General features: G+C 37.6%; 1 pseudogene and 1 gene segment (V, D, J or C); one reads left to right on the plus strand and one right to left on the minus strand.

Moving 5' to 3' along the window:
• The first annotated feature begins 240 nt into the window (after positions 1-240).
• On the plus strand, positions 241-1,882 carry LOC127641852 (Ig lambda chain C region-like; annotated as a pseudogene).
• A 9,502-nt stretch (positions 1,883-11,384) lies between these two features.
• Positions 11,385-11,958, minus strand: LOC127641853 (Ig kappa chain V region 3368-like). The segment is given in 2 exon segments: positions 11,385-11,707; positions 11,810-11,958. Coding segments are annotated over 2 exon segments (369 nt in total).
• Between the last annotated feature and the right edge of the window lie 10,803 nt (positions 11,959-22,761).

The following is a 22,761-nucleotide window of genomic DNA, read 5'->3' on the forward strand; positions in this document are numbered from 1 at the left end:
AATGACAAACAATTCATACATGAAAATACACAAATTATTGACATCTTTATTTCTGATTTATTAAATACATTTCAATCAGTGGAACTTCTCTGGATTTTTCCTCATTGTGGATATTTCACGAGCATTCAGGAGATCAAACTAAATCAAATGAGTTATAGAGTCAGTGGAGTGATAAAAACTGTTTATTACAATGTAATATATATGTTATAATGCAATGTTGCACTTTTGAATGAGTTGTTAATGACAGTAAGAAGTGAAAGTGTGTTTGTATGTGTGTTGTGTAAAGATGTGTTTGTGATCATGTGTTTAAAGTGCAGTTAGTGAAGCGCTCAGAGGTTTTTGTGCAGCTGTTCTATTAGTTTGTATCACTGTGGTGGACTTTCGGCAGCGGCACCAGACTGGATGTTGGCAGTAAGTAAATCATCAAATCATCCTTTTAATGTTTCATATGTTTTATAATAATGTTGAATGTGTGTTTATAATAATGTTGAATGTGTGTTTTATAATAATGTTGAATGTGTGTTTTATAATAATGTTGAATGTGTGTTTATAATAATGTTGAATGTGTGTTTATAATAATGTTGAATGTGTGTTTATAATAATGTTGAATGTGTGTTTATAATAATGTTGAATGTGTGTTTTATAATAATGTTGAATGTGTGTTTTATAATAATGATGAATGTGTGTTTATAATAATGTTGAATGTGTGTTTATAATAATGTTGAATGTGTGTTTTATGTATGATTGTAACACTATGATTTGAGGGATTTGTCTCACTTTTTTTAAATTGTTTTGATGAAATATTTTTCTGTTTCCAACTTGTGACTAAACCAGAAAATGTAGCAAAAAACTCCCTAATTTTGTGATTTTTTATTTATAATTATTTTTGCAATACCTGATTAGACTCATTGAATAATTTGTCTGTTTTCAGGATATTAATGTGAAATTTTAAGACACTTTGTGTAATTTATTTGTGAGTTTGTTGCTCGTACAGAAGTGAGATGTGATTCAGTTTTTGTTGCTGTTCATGATTTAAATTTCTCACATTATCAAGAGTTCATAAAAATGCTCCTTCAATATGAAATGTTTATTAATGTAATATGGAAGATATAAAGTATTACTAATTTCCATCAAACTATCTGTTAAAAGTTCATTATTGTTCAGAATATTTTGTGTGGTACTGTTGAGGTCGGGCGATTTTCTTTTCATTGTTTCTTAATGTAAAGAGAAATATATGACGGAAAAACATTCTTCAACTTTTGTGTAAATCTATCTGCAAACATACAAATTTATTGATCCGACCGATCAAACTGACATTTATTATTAAGTACTCTATCATTACAAAAATATCTATCAATGTAATTTATTTAGTTTTGAGCTGGAGTGAGAAATCTTTGAATTTTTCTAATTTGTCTTTTGTGTATTTGTCAGGCAACACTGGTCCTGCCGTGAGCGTCCTGCTGCCCTCCAGTGAAGAGATTTCCACAAAGAACACAGCAACACTGATGTGTGTGGCCAACAAGGGCTTCCCCTCAGACTGGAGCCTGAACTGGAAGGTGGACCGGAGCAGCAGGACTGAGAAGAGCAGTGCTGGGGTCCTGCAGGAGAAGCGGTCTGTACAGCTGGAGCAGCAGTCTGACTCTCTCTCAGGACGAGTGGATGAAGGTGGTCACAGTGAGATGTGAGGCCACACGGCAAGGCCAGACGTCAGTCATTAGAGAAGTGAGGAGAGATCAGTGTTCTGAGTAGATCCTCTGATTCTCTTCTGCTCTTCTCACTCATGTCTCACATGGAGACTAACAGTGACTTCTATTCAGACAAGTATATGTGTGCTTTTGTTCTTCTGCTGTTTTCTCTTGTCAAAATTCAATAAATGAAATAATATTCAGTAAAGTTTCTGTCTTTTGTATTTGAAAAGTTGATTTATTCACATTATTTGGGTCATTTGCCAGTTCAGTTCACACACTTTATAAATAAACTTCACTCAATGAACCATGAAAACACCTGCAGAGACTTTATGAAACAAGATCATGTGGTCAAATGAAGAAACTCACACACACAGTGTTCTCAGTAAATGAAACAATTTATTAAGAGGTTTTGAAATATAAACATGCAGGAGAGAAATACTGTGGGGTACAAAAGTCTGAAACAAAGTTTAAAGTTATTAATGATATAATTTATTGGTATTATTAATTTAATAATTCTTATCAGTGATGCCAATGCTCACTGGTGTGTGTGTGTGTGTGTGTGTGTGTGTGTGTGTGTGTGTGGTTTACAATGACATTTTTATAGGTTACAAACTAGTATTTAAGGGGATATTATGCTATAAATATGATGTGACGAGGAGGAGGGCGGGGCCGAGCCTTGATAACGCACACCCGCCCACAATTGGGCTAATGAGCCGAGGAGAGGGATAAGTGCAGCCGGGACCAGATGTAGGCATTGGCAGGGGTGGGCAGACCCTACCCAAACTTGAGTCTTGCCCACCCAATCAAACATTTGGGAAACACAGTTTTAAATAAAATATATATTTTTTTCCAATTTGTGCATTGGTCAAAAGCAAGTCTGTGTGTTGCAGACTTTGAGGGCGGGCTTTAGACTGCACAACCAATCACAAAACAGCACCAGAAATGTCATTGGCCGAAAGCAGCGACACACTCAAGAAGCGGCTGCTGCAAACCAGAGAGTCCGAGACGTTACGCGTGCGAGAATGGTAATAAGAGATATTTTTGTGTAATGTTTGGGTTTTTAATGAAGAATCTTGGTGCTGTCTCAGTGACCATGTGACTGCTGTTAATGTATAACAGACTCCGTCTCATCACATATCTCACATCAGATACCCAAAATCATGCTGCAGGTGTTGGTGAAATACTGGACATGAATTATAAAGTTGAGGTCTATGCAGGATGGACTTTTCAGACCCGCTCCCGAGAGATTCTGTCTCTTCTACATGTTTTTACAGTGCTGTGAAAGTGTTTCGTTTATTGTTTGTCATTGCACATCCATCCATCCAAATTCCTGCATTCTCTAAATTAATTTACACATATAGTTTCACTGGTAAACATATCAATACTCTTTGCTATCCTACAAAGGCCAAACTCATTACCTTTGTAGGGCAGTATCATTGCTTATTACATTTCTGTCAAACAGAACGAATTCTCATCATTTAAGATGATTGTGGAGCGGAGGGGGTGGGTCGGGCTAGAATGTCGCACGCCCGGTCCTCAGTCAGCCTGATGGGGCGCGCGAGTGATAAAGGTGGCCGGTGACGACGGTTAGAGAGAGAGAGAATTACGGGCATGTCCGTCATGTGTGTGTTTATGTTTGTGCTTTTGGTTTAAGTTTCCATTAAATGATTATTAATATTGACAAGCCTGTTGTCGCCTCCTCCTTGCCCATCGTAACCCCCTTACATTGGTGCCGAAAACCCGGGAGGGAGGAGGACTGCTTGTCGCAGAGTCCTCGACACTACCGTCCATCCAGGGGAGCGCCGCTACCATCTGCCGGGTGACGGAGTAACCCGACCGCCCGGACGCGGGGAACGGCCGCCATCCCCGGGGCGAGTGGGGACTGGATTCCCCGACTTCCTGGAGCGATGGAGCCGCTGCCAGGGGCGGAGGAGAGCCCTGCCGTCCCCCAGAAACGCGGAGGGGTCAAGGTTAGACCGCCAGTCCATGAGGAGGAGGAAGTAACTCCCGATCTCCTGGAGTGGTAGGACCGCTGCTAGGGGCTGAGGAATGTCCCCAGGTGCGCCAGAAAAGCGGAGGGCGTTCTGTCCGCTGGGGTCGGAGATTTGACTCGGTTAGCCTGGAGAGGAGCGGCTGTCGTCATTGTTTCAAAGCATGAATACATGAGTACATGAAATGACGCTATAACAGAAAATGAATGAATATAATACCAATAGTAGTTATCTTTACAACTATTAATGTTACAATGAGTAAACTAAGTGTGTGTGTATAATTATATACAATGTTTATCAGTTTATTTATTTCAATATATTTTTAATTTGGGGATAAAGTGTCAAATATAGTGTAAAGGGGTAATGGAAAGGAGGAGACGAGAACCGACTTGACAATATAAATAATATTTTAATGATAAACTAAAAGACAAACACACTCAGGGCTCGGACAGTCTGTAAATCTCTCTCTCCATTGTCGTCAGTCTCCAGTCGGCCTTTATCCCTCTCAATCAATTAGGGGCGGTGTGCAGAATCACGACCCGGCCCTGCCATACGCCTGCCACATATAGTTATATTGGGTCTTATGATCTTGACAATTATGCCATGTTACGCCAATTAAAGACATTAAATTAGTAGTCTGAGTAACTCCTCCCCCATCCCAAATGCCCACCTATGATATGCACCAGCCCACACTAGCATCAGATGCCGGGCCTAAGTGCAGCAAAATGCGACAGTTCGGGAGAGAGAGAGAGAGAGAGAGAGAGAGAGAGAGAGAGAGACATGCAGCTTCCTTGTGTGTGTTTATGTGTTTGTGTCTTTTTCTTTAAGTTAAAATATTACTTTGATTGTTCCGCCGGTTCCCGCCTCCTCCTTTCCCAACCTTAACCTTGTTACATATGGTTTATGAGCACACCCTAGTGTCCCTGTAATTCAAACAGCTCAAAAAACTACGTTGAGGCATAGTGGTCTAAGCACAAATATGTTAATCAGAAGGTTGCTGGTTCGATCCCCACAGCCACCACCATTGTGTCCTTGAGCAAGGCACTTAACTCCAGGTTGCTCTGGGTGGATTGTCCCTGTAATAAATGCACTGTAAGTTGCTTTGGATAAAAGCGTCTGCCAAATACATAAATATTAATGTAAATTAAACGGTATATAAACAAAAACATAATAATACAAATTTCAAAATGTTTCTATGAGGGTTAGGGGATAGAATATGTAGTTTTAGCAGTATGAAACTTTTACGTCTATGGAGAGTCCTCATAAGGATAGCAGCACAAACATGTGTGTGTGTGTGTGTGTGTGTGTGTGTGTGTGTGTGAGCGTGTATTTATCACTTTGTGGGGACCAAATGTCCCCACAAGGATAGTAAAACCCGAAATTTTTGACCTTGTGGGGACATTTTGTCGGTCCCCATGAGGAAAACAGCTTATAAATCATACTAAATTATGTTTTTTGCAAATGTAAAAATGCAGAAAGTTTTCTGTGAGGGTTAGGTTTAGGGGTAGGGTTAGGTTTAGGGGATAGAATATAAAGTTTGTACAGTATAAAAACCATTATGTCTACCTTTACATTTACATTTATGCATTTGGCAGACGCTTTTATCCAAAGCGACTTACAGTGCACTTATTACAGGGACAATCCCCCTGGAGCAACCTGGAGTTAAGGGCCTTGCTCAAGGGCCCAACAGTGGCATCTTGGTGGTGCTGGGGCTTGAACCCCTGACCTTCTGATCAGTAACCCTGAGCCTCAACCACTGAGCCACCACTGCCCCCATGTCTATGGAAAGTCCCCATAAAACATGGAAACACAACATGTGTGTGTGTGTGTGTGTGTGTGTGAGCAGCTGCAGTATCTGTCAGTGTATCAGTGCAGTGTGACTGACAGAGGTTTTTGTACGACTCTTTATCACTGTGTGAACAACCAGATATTACTAATGTAATGTCTGCTCTGACAGTAATAATGTCCTGCATCTTCAGTCTGGACTCCACTGATGGTCAGAGTGAAATCAGTTCCATAATCAGATCCACCGCCCCTGAATCGTGATGGAGTTCCAGACTGCAGTGATCTAATGTGGTAAACGAGGAGTTTAGGAGCATCTCCATGTTTCTGATGATACCAGGCGAGACATTGCGGACATTCCGAAATGGAAATCCGTCCAATTCCTTGGCTGGTTTTACAGGTTATAGTGATGGATTCTCCTGGTTGAACAGTTGTTACTGTTGGAGTCTGAGTCACAGAAATTTGTCCTGTAATTTCTGTTAAAGAAAGTTCATCAGAAAAGAAAGTTATGAAACTTTAAAATACAGAATATATTGATTTTCTACCAAACACAAGCATGTAAATAACATTGAGTTTTAATATTTCAACTGAACCTTGAACAGACAGAACGAGTGTCCAGATACAGACGCTGATGAAATTCATTCTTGTTGTTGTTTGTTCAGTTTTAATGAAGAAAAGTGTTAAACTCACACACTATAAACACTCTCAGATCACTGAAGCATGTGCTGAATATGCAAAGACATGTAAAAGATCTCCAACAGCTTATATGCTGTCAGTCTAATATACATTATGATCATGTGACATAAACTCACTAAATGACCTCAAAAAACCAATCGTATTGCAGATCAGAGAATACGTAACTGAGAATTTGTCAAGCGTTATTCCTTAAAAATATCCCTCAATCTCTCTGTTTTACTGCTTCAGCTTTTGTCATCTAAACAAAGTCAAATGAGTCTAAACTAAAATGAGTCTAAACCAAAGTCAAATGAGATTGAACAGTGTGTGTGTGTGTGTGTGTGAGTGTGTGTGTGTGTGTGTGTGTGTGTGTGTGTGTGTGTGTGTGTGTGTCTGTGTGTGTGTGTGTGAGTGTGTGTGTGTGTGTGTGTGTGTGTGTGTGTGTGTGTGTGTGTCTGTGTGTGTGTGTGCATCTGACATGATCAAAATTGTTGATTTGTTTGTCTGAATCTTCAGTTTTTCTGTTAATGATGCTTGAGCTGTGTATGAATGACAGAAACATCATTATGACAAAAATGACTCCTGTATCCATGCAGGATTGGTGTTACACCCTGTAGGCATATGTTACTGTGCATTTATTTCTTGTGTGTTTGTCCCTTTCTTTACAGTTCTCTCCATCCCATTAATTCAATCAAACACAGTTGCTCGAGCCAATCCAAATCTGATCGATCCCGGACGAACTCCCACTTTTTTACATTCATCAGAATCCTCTAGATTTAAAGCAGCACTCAGTGTGACTGATACACCAAGTGAGTGTGTGTGTGTGTGTGTGTGTGTGTGTGTGTGTGTGTGTAAGTGTGTGTGTGTGTGTGTGTGTGTGTGTGTGTGTGTGTGTGTGTGTGTGTGTGTGTGTGTGTGTGTGTGTGTCTGTGAGTATCTGTCAGTGTATCAGGTTAGTCACTGGTTTTTGTACGACTCTTTATCGGTGTGTGAATAAACCTTTACTGTCAATCCAGTGATAAGTCAGACAGTAATAATGTCCTGCATCTTCAGTCTGGACTCACTGATGGTCAGAGTGAAATCAGATCCATGATCTGCAAGTGTCGTCACTGGAGCAGCATCCTCAAGGGACCCTTTTTACCAGTAGTATATTGTTTTGGGTACATCAGTTTACTTTAAGGTCCTATTGCAAACTTCATAAAGATACATTTGAATTGTTTTTCTTTGGGAACAATAATCTACATGCACTGTACCTTTATTTAAGCATTTAATGATGGTTCTTCTGCAGTGAAATATCAATCTCCTTTCACATTGTCAGCTTCAATGTCTTCAGTGTGAATTTGCAAATCAGAATAACTGCTCAATGAATAAAGTTATAATAATTAATTTACTAAATTAATGAGAACAGCTTGAAGTCTTCAGTTACAGGGGGCAATTGCACTCTCTGTCCCGATGAGGAATGTTGTTCTCATCATGTTTTATTTCTTTGTTTGCTGTTCCAGAACTTTAACCAAAGTGTCTTTTACGAACAGAGAAACGTTTGAATTATGGGACAGTTCTGAAAAGGTGCGATTGCTGGTAAAACTAAACTAGTAAAATTGTGTTTTGAACATGTTCACTGGAGACAGAGCTGCTCTATTCTGAGAGAAACACAATCATTCAACTCTGACAATGCAAATGTGATTTTCACCTCACACTCTCAGATTCACTGTTTGATTGGTTCAATGATCTGAACTGGAACACACCAGTTTCACTTCTGCTCTATTGAGTCGTTTGACAGTTATGAAGTTATTTAAGTGACATCTTCATAAAACATATGCAACTAATAAACTGCACCAGCTCATCTGTAACACGAGATGAAGACTTTTTTCTGTACTGTAGGTCCACAAGGTTGGACAGATTTTGTAATGGTGGAGAGCACCTGTTGTGACATCTGATCATATTATGGTCTGTTCAAAGATCATTAGATGGTTTGTCTAATAGCAAACACACACTCAAAGTCTCTCATTATGTTGTTCGTGCTGTGGAAGGATTAAAGGGATAGTTCACCCAAAAATTTTAATTCTGTCATAATTTACTCACCCTCATGCTGTTCATGTTCATGGTTAGTAGTGGTGGACAGTTTTCTATTTCCTCACATGGAAGAAATGTTCGCAGAACTGAGGGGGTCAACAGTTTTTTCAACACTGGACCTTCAAAGCGCCTATCACCAAGTATTGGTTCATGAAGATAGCCGCAGTCCATTCATTACTCATGAAGGCTTATTCCGTTACTAAAGAGTACCATATGGACTGGCGTCAGGGCCAAGTTGCTTTCAGAGACTGATGTCGACCATACTTAAAGGCCTTACAGGTGTTCAATGTAACCTTGATGATGTCTTTGTTTCAGGAAAGACTGTTGAGGAACACGACAGGATCTTGAATGCAGCAATTCAACGTCTTGAAGCAGCTGGACTTAAACTGAACTTGGAGAAATGTCACAAGACAGACAGAGCTGTCATTTTTAGGGAACACAATTTCAGCTGAAGGACTTCAGACAGATGCTTCTCATGTTCATGCAGTTTTACATGCACCACGACCGACTGATATTCCCAGTTTATGGTCTTTCCTTGGGCTCACATCGTGGTACTCATAATTCATACCTGACTGATGCAGTGATTGAGCCTCTCAGAGCATTACTTTGAGGATCTTCTTTGTTCACCTGGACATCTGATGCACAGACCAGTTTTGAGCAGGTTAAAGACCTCATAATTAACAGCCCTGCATTGTCGCTCTTTGACCCTGAGTTACAAACTATCATTACAACCAACACCTCTAACTATGGTCTGGGCGCTGTTCTAACTCAAATGCACCTGGACGGGTCTGAAAAGACTGTTGCTTTTGCATCACGCACCTTGACACGCAAGAACGCAAGTATTCTACAATTGAGAAAGAAGCGTTAGGGTGTGAATTGGCAAAATTGGCTACGTTTTACGTTACGGACAGACCACAGTCCTCTCACAACCCTGCTCACTTCTAAGGGACAGGGACGAGCAGGACTTCGGATTGTTCGGTGGTCAGCTAGACTAATGACGTTTGACTACGACATCAAGTACAAACCTGGATGTGACTATGTTACAGCTGATTATCTCGTTTACCATTACAGGGTAGTGAGCCTGGGCTGGAGGCAGAGGCGGAGCCAGAGGGGTGTCCGGGGTGGCACTGGACACCCCTGACATCTGATTGGCCACCCCAACTTTTTATTCGCTACTGGCAGTTGCTGATGCTGATTGACATCTCATTTAACCTCTTGTCAAAAGAAGTTTTTTGTTTTTTATGTTCGCAGGCAGCGCGCATAATTTTCAAATGGACGACGAGCCGAGGACGAGAGAATATAGTTGCAAGATACAGTAGAATAAGAAAACGTCATATTAAAAGTAAGTTAAGGTTTAGCATCATATTTGTTTGCTGAATATATTTTATGAGACGCTGTGTGAGTTAATAAGGCTCCAATAGGCTACAGGTTAATCACATTAGAGAGATCGTTTCGCAGTTTAGCACTTAAGCATTTAACAATCCTTACGATTACATCTGCACCAGTAATACATGCATATATCGTGCAGTATGGAAGTTACAGTACACAGATGTTTAGCTAATGTGGGGAAGTAGGATACAGCTTCAGCGAGTAAACCTTTAGCAGTTTGAAATCGATTAGCTAGTTCAGTTACTTCAGTTCAGAGGAGGGCTAGCAATGATCAAACTGGTAACTTAGACTGATAGTTGATTTTAATGTACAGTTATAAAAATGAGGATTTGCAATTAAGATAAAGATTTTGGTAATTGGATGATTAGATGTAACCATAGGCTGTCATATTTTTGCACAGGATCAATTAAACATGAAAAGAAAGGGAGAGATATATTCTTAAAGGGAGGGTTCTTTTTAAAGAAGCACAAACAGGCAGGTCAGGTACAAACAGACCCTGGCCCTTGCATCACCACTGGACCCCAGAGCAGCTCCCTAGCTGAGGCTAGTCAGAGTCAGTGTGGTCAGACTTCAGGACCACCAGCAGGTCAGAGCATCTACCAGACACAGGCAGTCACATGCCAAGTTCAGGAATTTACGTTGAGATGATTTTGTTAGATTAAAAGGATAGTTCACCCAAAAATAATATCATAATCATTTACTCACCCTCATGCCATTCCAAACCTGTATGACCGTCTTCTGCAGAACACAAAAGAAGATATTTTGATGCATGTTGGTAACCAAATTGTTTTGGGTTCCTGTCGACTTCCATTGTATTTTTTTTTCTATACTACGGAAGTTGATGGGAACCAAAACTGTTTTGGTTACCAACATGCTTAAAAATATCTTCTTTTGTGTTCTGCAGAAGAAGGTCAGTCATACAGGTTTGGACGTTTAAAATGTTGGTTCATGTGTGTTCTTGTTGTTGATGGCTGTGGCATTTATATTGTGATTATACACCAATTGTTCTTGTGTTATAAAAAGATGTATGAAGGGATGACACAGAGACCTCTTGTTCTGAGAAAGACAGCGAGCCAGACCTGTCAGGAGATGTTCAACACTTATAAACACTTGTAAATTATTTCCTCTCTGTAAGAACTGTGTGAAATTCTTTTATGTATTTGTTTGTAAATGTGAGGTTTTTTGTAACTAAACTCAGCATGTAATGTAACAGACACATGATACTGTTTCTTGTCTCCTTGCTACTTAAGTTTTATTTTCTGAAAATATTTAAGATGTTCAACACTTGTAGACACAAACAGAGTGACCCAATACTTTCCTCTATGTGAGTACTGTGAGTGTGTGTGTGTGTGTGTGTGTGTTATTACTATCAATACCTGTAAATCATACATACCACATTTTTTTACATTTATATATTTAAGTGGTGGATTTGTTTAGGGGATAGAAAATACAGTTTGTACAGTATAAAAATCATTATGGAAATTCCCCATAAAACATGGAAAACCAACATTGTGTGTGTGTGTGTGTGTGTGTGTGTGCGTGTGTGTGGACCCTGAAAGTAGCAGTGGCCACCCCAAATATAAAACTCTAGTTCCTCCACTGTATCAAAGAGCATCATGTGTGTGTGTGTGTGTGTGTGTGTGTGTGTGTGTGTGTGTGTGTGTGTGTGTGTGTGTGTGTGTGTGTGTGTGTGTGTGTGTGTGTGTGTGTGTGTGTGTGAGCAGCTGCAGTATCTGTCAGTGTATCAGTGCAGTGTGACTGACAGAGGTTTTTGTACGACTCTTTTTCACTGTGTGAACACAAGACTGCCACTGATGCTGTGTAAACTCTGACAGTAATAATGTCCTGCATCTTCAGTCTGGACTCCACTGATGGTCAGAGTGAAATCAGTTCCACCACTTTGTCCATTTCCAGTGAATCGCTGAAAACTATCACCATACCGAGAATTTATGTAATATATGATGAGTTTTGGAGCTTCTCCAGGTTTCTGCTGATACCAAGCTAAATCATTGCTAGTTAGTCCAGGATCAGTTTTACACTTTATAGTGACTTCTTCTCCTGCAGTTTTAGTCACAACTTCAGTCTGAGTTACAGTGACTCCTCTGGATTCTGATCAGGAGAAAATAACGTTTGATGAAAATCTTTAAATTGACTGTATATGAAAGTCTTAAAAATCAGTAAATCAGTGAGAATATTTCATTTGATGTTTACCTGGAATAAAAGCTCCCAGAATCCAAATAAAGATGAAGAAATTCATTTTTGTGTTTGTTGGTTTTGTATCTTGAAAAACAGCCGTGTGTTATAAAGTGTTTGACTCACAGTTATAAACACTCTCTGATCACTGAAGCGTGTGATGCCAATGCAAAGTGACTCTCTCTGGAAATACCCTCTTTGAGTAAAACAGACATCAATCAATAGAATTAATAGAGTTGATTTCTTCAGAGAGCTCTCACTGACATTATACAGTCTGGATTACTGTGAGAAAAACATACAAATAAGCACATTGTGTCATTGAGTGACCCAATATTATATATTCTCTTTCACATGTTGGAGTGTTTATATAATCTTGAGCTAACGGTAAATGGTTAAACTGGTTTGGATCACTGTCCGCAATGGAGAACCCAGATTCCCCACAGACGACATGAAGAGATAATAAATGTTCATGGATTAAATGGAAATGAATGTAGACAATGACAGAGATTTCTAGAGGAATATTTCGTCTCTGCTGGTCCATACAATGCTTTTGAATGATGACCAAAACTTTGATGCTCCAAAAATCCCATAAAGGCAGCAGAAAAGTAATCCACACAACTCCAGTGATTAAATCCATTTCTTCTGAAGTCATATGATAAGTGTACTATTGAATACTACTGATCCATCTCTGTGTAATTCAACAGGGATTTTCTGTTTTGGAGCAGCACTTTCTCTCTCTTTGTCTCCCTCTGCTGGTGTTGTTTCAGATGTACAAGCCACTAATGAGCTTCATTATGAGGGATAATTAGTGGAGGCAGATGTTACAGGTTACTGAGACACTTCAAAACCCCTCAGTTTGTGTCTTTCCATGGAGAGAGGAAGAAGTGTTTGACTGTGAAGTGAATTGTAGTTCTTTGATATTGAGTGAAATTGTGCTGTGTGGTTGAGTGTATTGAAGTAAAGTGTGTGATTGTGTGTTCAAAACAAATAAGAATAGAAAGAAAGAGGGAGGGAGAATCTTCCCTTTATTCTTTTGAATGTTTTCTCCATTTTCTTGTGAGAAATGAGGAGTCGAGTGTCTTGAAGAAGAGCTGTCTCTCTATTAGAGTTAGTTTTGATATCGGTGCTCTTGACTCTCCTCAAGTCTTGTCTTCAAGAAACTTCCATTTGAGCGACTCCTGAAAAATCACTTTATCAACACACACTCGATCAAACAAGAGACTCCAGCACTAGATGAATCTATTTGAATACCTGAACAACATGTATGTTACATCACCTCTCCCTTTATATGAGCCTGTCCACTGTCTTTCCAGTACTTCTGTGACCTCTTAGTGGTTAAACTAAGTTTAGTTTTTTCATTAGCAGCATCTGGTACACTGTGTAACCAGCAGGGGCGGGTCTACGTGGTGGCCAGGGGGCACCGGCCTCCCCTGAAATTCGATTAGCCACCCCAGGTGCCCCCTATAAGATGTCTTGTGATTGGTTCATTTTACGGCCAATCAGTTTATAGACTCTACTGAAGTTCGTGATTCAAAGATAAAGATTTTTTAAAAGCTTAATAAAGTCATCTTTATTGCCAAAAAAGGATACAAATCACAAGTGACTTATCAAAATATACATAACAATTTTCTCAAATAACTACTGTTATCCTTCAGCAACACAAACAAACAAGGTACATCAACAAATCTCTGAATATAACCTCAATTGTTCAGCCATAGGTTGAGCATAGCTAGTACAAAGAACAGAAAACACACTATGAACAAACCAATAATTAAATAGAAAAAAAACAAAAATAAATAAATTGAAAAAATAAATAAAAGGGACTTTTTAAATTAATTTAAACGTATCCAAAAGAGAAATCAGTTTAAGGGCTTTCTGATTTTTAACAAATTTTAAAGGTTTGCACAAAAGTTTAACCTCATTCATCCAGTGATTAAAGTTGGGTTTAGATTTAAACCATCTGCATTTATGAATGAAAAACTTTCCAAAACATAACAAGAAATTACTAACAAAATCACAATCTTTGTTTTCCAGACAAACACCAAACCTAATTAACTTCCACGTGAGAGGTGGGAGTTCAACCCTCCTAGACCTTAACCAATTCTGCACCTCACTCCAAAAGGGGCACCAGATCACAATCAAAGAAGACATGCTCTAGATTTTCAATAAGTTTTTCACAAAAAACACAATTATTCACATCAAAATTACATTTCAATCTTAAAAATTCTTTAGTAGGATAAATCTCATTTAAAATGTTGAAGTTCACCTCCTTAGCTTTAGGAGGGAGAGGAAAAGACAAATAATTTTTCCTATTTTTTTTTATTTCAACTTTATCAAAATCTTTAAGCACATATTCCCGTCTAATTGGGTTTGGGTAATAAGCCTGTAAAAACAAAAATTCTAATGACTCTATTTGTACATTTTTTATCACAAAATCAGAATCTTCTAAGGAGAGCGGTCTCAGTACTGGGGAGATTTTGGAGTACAACATGTCTTCTTCAACCATTAATCTTAACGGAAGTGGTATAGCTCTAATCATTCTATTAAACATATTAACGGTACATTTCTCACAAAACTCTCTATACAGTAACACATTTCCATTATCATCCAAGAAATGGGCAATAGCCCAAATCCCTTTAGATATCCATTCTTCAAGATATACAGATTTTCTGCCAAACTTTATATATCTACTATTCCACACTGCAGTGTTGTGAGGAGTGAAGTTATGTTTGAACAATAGTTTCCAATAGAGCAGCACTTGCTGATGGAAGGATGAAAGTTTAACTGGTGCACTCAAAGTCACAACATAACAGAAAGTGTATTCCCCCAGTTTGTTAAAGATAGTATTGGGGACAATAAACCAAAAAGAGTGGCTATTTTGAATGAAGGATTTTAACCATTTCAATTTCAAAACACCATTCATAATGTCAAAATCGATAGCATTCACCCCACCGTCTTCATATTTTTTAATCATGTCCTCCTTTCTAATGTACTGACACTTATTTCAGCCAAATAAATTTAAAATTCACCTTATTTATTAATTTAATCAATATGGGCAAGGAGAAGGCTGGATAGATGAGTCTGGACAAACTATCCATTTGAGATAAAAGAACCCTTCCAAAAAGTGTACGATCCCTCTGCAGCATCTATTCAATATGGACTTTATCTATGTCATTCAACACATTTTTATTCTCCATAACATCTTTATCTTTAGAAATAATAATCCCCAAATATTTAACTTCCCTTTTAATTTGTATATTAGATAATGACTGCAAAGGAAACTCATGCAGTGTTAACATTACACATTTGTTTAGGTTTAAATGTGCCTCGAAGCTTTAGAAAACTGGTTAATCGAGATGTAAAGCTCATGGAATTTGATATTCATCCTTTAGAAACAATGTTGTATTGTCAGCAAACTGGCTTATAAGTATATGTCTATCCAACACTGAAATACCTTCAATACCATTATTTTTAATCAATATAGATAATAACTCTGCAACCATTATAAATAATAATGTTGAGCTTGCCAGTCACCACCGAAACAGAAGAATCCAGCTGTTTTAGTTGAGGTCTGCCTTCTTTCTTTTTCGACTGTTTTCCTCTCTTTCTGCTACTGTTTTTATTGTTTCTAAACTAAAGACTGTTCTTTAATATATTAGCAGAGCACAATGTAATGGTTCCATATTTTATTTTTAAACTGTGGTGTTTTCATTTGAACTGTTACAGTGCTAAAACTCTAACTCTGTGTTACTCAGCTTTTTTGTAAATGAATCTGAAAGAAATGTTGAATGAAACACTATGATGTTTTGGCCAAACCATTTGAATTATTACAGTGGGGGAATAATTTTTTTAATTATTATTATTTGAAAGAGATTGTGAATAAAACTACTATATATTGTAATGGCCAAACTAATTAAAAGAAAATAGTTGACATCATTTCTGCTTCTGGGTTTTTAAAATTGCTCATTATTAAAATTGCTTTTATTTTATAAACTTGTTAGTTTTATGAAAACACTAAATATAATAAACACTGGCTCTCAAATTTAACTTAATGGATATATACAGGGATGACAAAAAACTATTTATTACTACATTTGTTTACAAGTAACTTTATTCAATTTAAAAAACAATAAAAATCAATAGGATTTACGTAATATACTGTAGAATTTAGCTTTTTTTTTGGTCACTGGCGACCACCCCATTTGGAGGCAGTGCCCCAGCATTGCCCCCCCATTGAAAATGCTCTAGACACGCCCCTGGTAACCAGAATATGAACAAGTTCACCTTTGCACAAGTCTATTATCTTTAGCTTTAAAGTGTCTTAATGGAGATCCCTGTGGTGGACACCATGATGAAGGCAATGTTTGCAGCCTCATCTTTCATCAACTTCTCATCTAGTTCATCTCTGTGGTTCTTGAGTAATGCCTTTTTCAAGTTTTGCCATGGTCCACATTTCTACAGAATCATGATGTTCTGATCCGGTTCCTCAAACCTCTCATACAGATGTTGGAGCTTTATAGGAGGTTTTTTCATTTGCAGCATCTGGTTCACTGTATGGCCAGAAATATTCAGAAGCTCCCCTTTTCCCAAGTCTATTACCTGCTGAATCAATGTTTTGCACTTGGATAGGACATGGTCCCTGTGTTTGTCTTTACGGATTCTTCTATTGGCTGGACGTCCACTCATGTCACACAGAAGAGATCCTAGATTTCATTAACAAGTTCACTTAATCTGCTGTTATTTACTTGAGCTCTAATGAGTCTGTTCTGACTGGAATTTTCCTAAATGAGACCAAACATGAACGCCTCAGACCATGTTGAACAGACTAATCCAAAATAATCCCTTGATACATAAACTTGTATTATTCATTCACTTTCAGTTTTGTGGCCTGTTTTGTCCCATGTACTGTATGACACGACTAATGCAGCTTAACTAGAAGCGTGACCGTTTAAGTCTAAAGAGACGTTCACTTAACAGAGTGTGGGAATGTTCATTAGTGCAGCTCCGTTAGACATTTAGGGTGCTGTATGTCTTTATATTTGTACGGGACAGAAATTCAGTTTGGTAAAGTTTTTGTACTGTGTGAGAGTGACAGAAGGGAATATTTTTTTAAATTGACGTATTTAAAGATATTAAATGAAATATTTATGAAAGATGCAAATACGAGTTGAACTCAGTTTCTCTCTCTGTGTGTGTGTGTGAGCGTGTGTGTGTGTGTGTGTGTGTGTGTGTGTGTGTGTGTGTGTGTGTGTGAGCAGCTGCAGTATCTGTCAGTGTATCAGTGCAGTGTGACTGACAGAGGTTTTTGTACGACTCTTTATCACTGTGTGAACAGATATCTGCCACTGATCTCATGATAACTCTGACAGTAATAATGTCCTGCATCTTCAGTCTGGACTCCACTGATGGTCAGAGTGAAATCAGTTCCACCATATTGTCCTTTTCCAGTGAATCGCTGAAAACTATCACCATACCGATCATTTACGCTATATATGATGAGTTTTGGAGCTTCTCCAGGTTTCTGCTGATACCAAGATAAACCCCAGCTATATATTGCAGGATCAGTTTTACACTTTATAGTGACTTCTTCTCCTGCAGTTTTAGTCACAACTTCAGTCTGAGTTACAGTGACTCCTCTGGATTCTGATCAGGAGAAAATAACGTTTGATGAAAATCTTTAAATTGACTGTATATGAAAGTCTTAAAAATCAGTAAATCAGTGAGAAGATTTCATTTGATGTTTACCTGGAATAAAAGCTCCCAGAATCCAAATAAAGATGAAGAAATTCATTTTTGTGTTTGTTGGTTTTGTATCTTGAAAAACAGCCGTGTGTTATAAAGTGTTTGACTCACAGTTATAAACACTCTCTGATCACTGAAGCGTGTGATGCCAATGCAAAGTGACTCTCTCGGAAATACCCTCTTTGAGTAAAACAGACATCAATCAATAGAATTAATAGAGTTGATTTCTTCAGAGAGCTCTCACTGACATTATACAGTCTGGATTACTGTGAGAAAAACATACAAATAAGCACATTGTGTCATTGAGTGACCCAATATTATATATTCTCTTTCACATGTTGGAGTGTTTATATAATCTTGAGGTAACGGTAAATGGTTAGACTGGTTTGGATCACCGTCCGCAATGGAGAACCCAGATTCCCCAGAGACGACATGAAGAGATAATAAATGTTCATGGATTAAATGGAAATGAATGTAGACAATGACAGAGATTTCTAGAGGAATATTTCATCTGGTCCATACAATGCTTGTGAATGATGACCAAAACTTTGATGCTCCAAAAATCCCATAAAGGCAGCAGAAAAGTAATCCACACGACTCCAGTGATTAAATCCATTTCTTCTGAAGTCATATGATAAGTGTACTATTGAATACTACTGATCCATCTCTGTGTAATTCAACAGGGATTTTCTGTTTTGGAGCAGCACTTTCTCTCTCTTTGTCTCCCTCTGCTGGTGTTGTTTCAGATGTACAAGCCACTAATGAGCTTCATTATGAGGGATAATTAGTGGAGGCAGATGTTACAGGTTACTGAGACACTTCAAAACCCCTCAGTTTGTGTCTTTCCATGGAGAGAGGAAGAAGTGTTTGACTGTGAAGTGAATTGTAGTTCTTTGATATTGAGTGAAATTGTGCTGTGTGGTTGAGTGTATTGAAGTAAAGTGTGTGATTGTGTGTTCAAAACAAATAAGAATAGAAAGAAAGAGGGAGGGAGAATCTTCCCTTTATTCTTTTGAATGTTTTCTCCATTTTCTTGTGAGAAATGAGGAGTCGAGTGTCTTGAAGAAGAGCTGTCTCTCTATTAGAGTTAGTTTTGATGTCGGTGCTCTTGACTCTCCTCAAGTCTTGTCTTCAAGAAACTTCCATTTGAGTGACTCCTGAAAAATCACTTTATCAACACACACTCGATCAAACAAGAGACTCCAGCACTAGATGAATCTATTTGAATACCTGAACAACATGTATGTTACATCACCTCTCCCTTTATATGAGCCTGTCCACTGTCTTTCAGTACTTCTGTGACCTCTTAGTGGTTAAACTAAGTTTAGTTTTTTCATTAGCAGCATCTGGTACACTGTGTAACCAGCAGGGGCGGGTCAACGTGGTGGCCAGGGGGCACCGGCCTCCCTGAAATTCGATTGGCCACCCCAGGTGCCCCCCCCTATAAGATGTCTTGTGATTGGTTCATTTTACGGCCAATCAGTTTATAGACTCTACTGAAGTTCGTGATTCAAAGATAAAGATTTTTTTAAAGCTTAATAAAGTCATCTTTATTGCCAAAAAAAAGGATACAAATCACAAGTGACTTATCAAAATATACATAACAATTTTCTCAAATAACTACTGTTATCCTTCAACAACACAAACAAACAAGGTACATCAACAAATCTCTGAATATAACCTCAATTGTTCAGCCATAGGTTGAGCATAGCTAGTACAAAGAACAGAAAACACACTATGAACAAACCAATAATTAAATAGAAAAAAAAAAATAAATAAATAAATAAATTGAAAAAATAAATAAAAAGGGACTTTTTAAATTAATTTAAACGTATCCAAAAGAGAAATCAGTTTAAGGGCTTTCTGATTTTTAACAAATTTTAAAGGTTTGCACAAGAGTTTAACCTCATTCATCCAGTGATTAAAGTTGGGTTTAGATTTAAACCATCTGCATTTATGAATGAAAAACTTTCCAAAACATAACAAGAAATTAATAACAAAATCACAATCTTTGTTTTCCAGACAAACACCAAACCTAATTAACTTCCACGTGAGAGGTGGGAGTTCAACCCTCCTAGACCTTAACCAATTCTGCACCTCACTCCAAAAGGGGCACCAGATCACAATCAAAGAAGACATGCTCTAGATTTTCAATATGTTTTTCACAAAAAACACAATTATTCACATCAAAATTACATTTCAATCTTAAAAATTCTTTAGTAGGATAAATCTCATTTAAAATTTTGAAGTTCACCTCCTTAGCTTTAGGAGGGAGAGGTTAAGACAAATAATTTTTCCTATTTTTTTTTTATTTCAACCTTATCAAAATCTTTAAGCACATATTCCCGTCTAATTGGGTTTGGGTAATAAGCCTGTAAAAACAAAAATTCTAATGACTCTATTTGTACATTTTTTATCACAAAAATCAGAATCTTCTAAGGAGAGCGGTCTCAGTACTGGGGAGATTTTGGAGTACAACATGTCTTCTTCAACCATTAATCTTAACGGAAGTGGTATAGCTCTAATCATTCTATTAAACATATTAACGGTACATTTCTCACAAAACTCTCTATACAGTAACACATTTCCATTATCATTCAAGAAATGGGCAATAGCCCAAATCCCTTTAGATATCCATTCTTCAAGATATACAGATTTTCTGCCAAACTTTATATATCTACTATTCCACACTGCAGTGTTGTGAGGAGTGAAGTTATGTTTGAACAATAGTTTCCAATAGAGCAGCACTTGCTGATGGAAGGATGAAAGTTTAACTGGTGCACTCAAAGTCACAACATAACAGAAAGTGTATTCCCCCAGTTTGTTAAAGATAGTATTGGGGACAATAAACCAAAAAGAGTGGCTATTTTGAATGAAGGATTTTAACCATTTCAATTTCAAAACACCATTCATAATGTCAAAATCGATAGGCATTCACCCCAATCGCCTTCATATTTTTTAATCATGTCCTCCTTTCTAATGTACTGACACTTATTTCGCCAAATAAATTTAAAATTCACCTTATTTATTAATTTAATCAATATGGGCAAGGAGAAGGCTGGATAGATGAGTCTGGACAAACTATCCATTTGAGATAAAAGAACCCTTCCAAAAAGTGTACGATCCCTCTGCAGCATCTATTCAATATGGACTTTATCTATGTCATTCAACACATTTTTATTCTCCATAACATCTTTATCTTTAGAAATAATAATCCCCAAATATTTAACTTCCCTTTTAATTTGTATATTAGATAATGACTGCAAAGGAAACTCCTGCAGTGTTAACATTACACATTTGTTTAGGTTTAAATGTGCCCCGAAGCTTTAGAAAACTGGTTAATCGAATGTAAAGCTCATGGACTTTGATATTCATCCTTTAGAAACAATGTTGTATTGTCAGCAAACTGGCTTATAAGTATATGTCTATCCAACACTGAAATACCTTCAATACCATTATTTTTAATCAATATAGATAATAACTCTGCAACTATTATAAATAATAATGTTGAGCTTGCCAGTCACCACCGAAACAGAAGAATCCAGCTGTTTTAGTTGAGGTCTGCCTTCTTTCTTTTTTGACTGTTTTCCTCTCTTTCTGCTACTGTTTTTATTGTTTCTAAACTAAAGACTGTTCTTTAATATATTAGCAGAGCACAATGTAATGGTTCCATATTTTATTTTTAAACTGTGGTGTTTTCATTTGAACTGTTACAGTGCTAAAACTCTAACTCTGTGTTACTCAGCTTTTTTGTAAATGAATCTGAAAGAAATGTTGAATGAAACACTATGATGTTTTGGCCAAACCATTTGAATTATTACAGTGGGGGGAATTATTTTTTTAATTATTATTATTTGAAAGAGATTGTGAATAAAACTACTATATATTGTAATGGCCAAACTAATTAAAAGAAAATAGTTGACATCATTTCTGCTTCTGGTTTTAAAATTGCTCATTATTAAAATTGCTTTTATTTTATAAACTTGTTAGTTTTATGAAAACACTAAATATAATAAACACTGGCTCTCAAATTTAACTTAATGGATATATACAGGGATGACAAAAAACTATTTATTACTACATTTGTTTACAAGTAACTTTATTCAATTTAAAAAACAATAAAAAATCAATAGGATTTACGTAATATACTGTAGAATTTAGCTTTTTTTTTGGTCACTGGCGGCCACCCCATTTGGAGGCAGTGCCCCAGCATTGCCCCCCATTGAAAATGCTCTAGACACGCCCCTGGTAACCAGAATATGAACAAGTTCACCTTTGCACAAGTCTATTATCTTTAGCTTTAAAGTGTCTTAATGGAGATCCCTGTGGTGGACACCATGATGAAGGCAATGTTTGCAGCCTCATCTTTCATCAACTTCTCATCTAGTTCATCTCTGTGGTTCTTGAGTAATGCCTTTTAAAGTTTTGCCATGGTCCACATTTCTACAGAATCATGATGTTCTGATCCGGTTCCTCAAACCTCTCATACAGATGTTGGAGCTTTATAGGAGGTTTTTTCATTTGCAGCATCTGGTTCACTGTATGGCCAGAAATATTCAGAAGCTCCCCTTTTCCCAAGTCTATTACCTGCTGAATCAATGTTTTGCACTTGGATAGGACATGGTCCCTGTGTTTGTCTTTACGGATTCTTCTATTGGCTGGACGTCCACTCATGTCACACAGAAGAGATCCTAGATTTCATTAACAAGTTCACTTAATCTGCTGTTATTTACTTGAGCTCTAATGAGTCTGTTCTGACTGGAATTTTCCTAAATGAGACCAAACATGAACACCTCAGACCATGTTGAACAGACTAATCCAAAATAATCCCTTGATACATAAACTTGTATTATTCATTCACTTTCAGTTTTGTGGCCTGTTTTGTCCCATGTACTGTATGACACGACTAATGCAGCCTAACTAGAAACGTGACCGCTTAAGTCTAAAGAGACGCTCACTTAACAGAGTGTGGGAATGTTCATTAGTGCAGCTCCGCTAGACATTTAGGGTGCTGTATGTCTTTATATTTGTACGGGACAGAAATTCAGTTTGGTAAAGTTTTTGTACTGTGTGAGAGTGACAGAAGGGAATATTTTTTTAAATTGACGTATTTAAAGATATTAAATGAAATATTTATGAAAGATGCAAATACGAGTTGAACTCCTCAGTTTCTCTCTCTGTGTGTGTGTGTGTGTGAGCGTGTGTGTGTGTGTGTGTGTGTGTGTGTG

The sequence above is a fragment of the Xyrauchen texanus genome, unplaced genomic scaffold (genome assembly GCF_025860055.1).
Source record: "Xyrauchen texanus isolate HMW12.3.18 unplaced genomic scaffold, RBS_HiC_50CHRs HiC_scaffold_199, whole genome shotgun sequence".
In the NCBI taxonomy this organism is placed as follows: Eukaryota; Metazoa; Chordata; class Actinopteri; order Cypriniformes; family Catostomidae; genus Xyrauchen; species Xyrauchen texanus.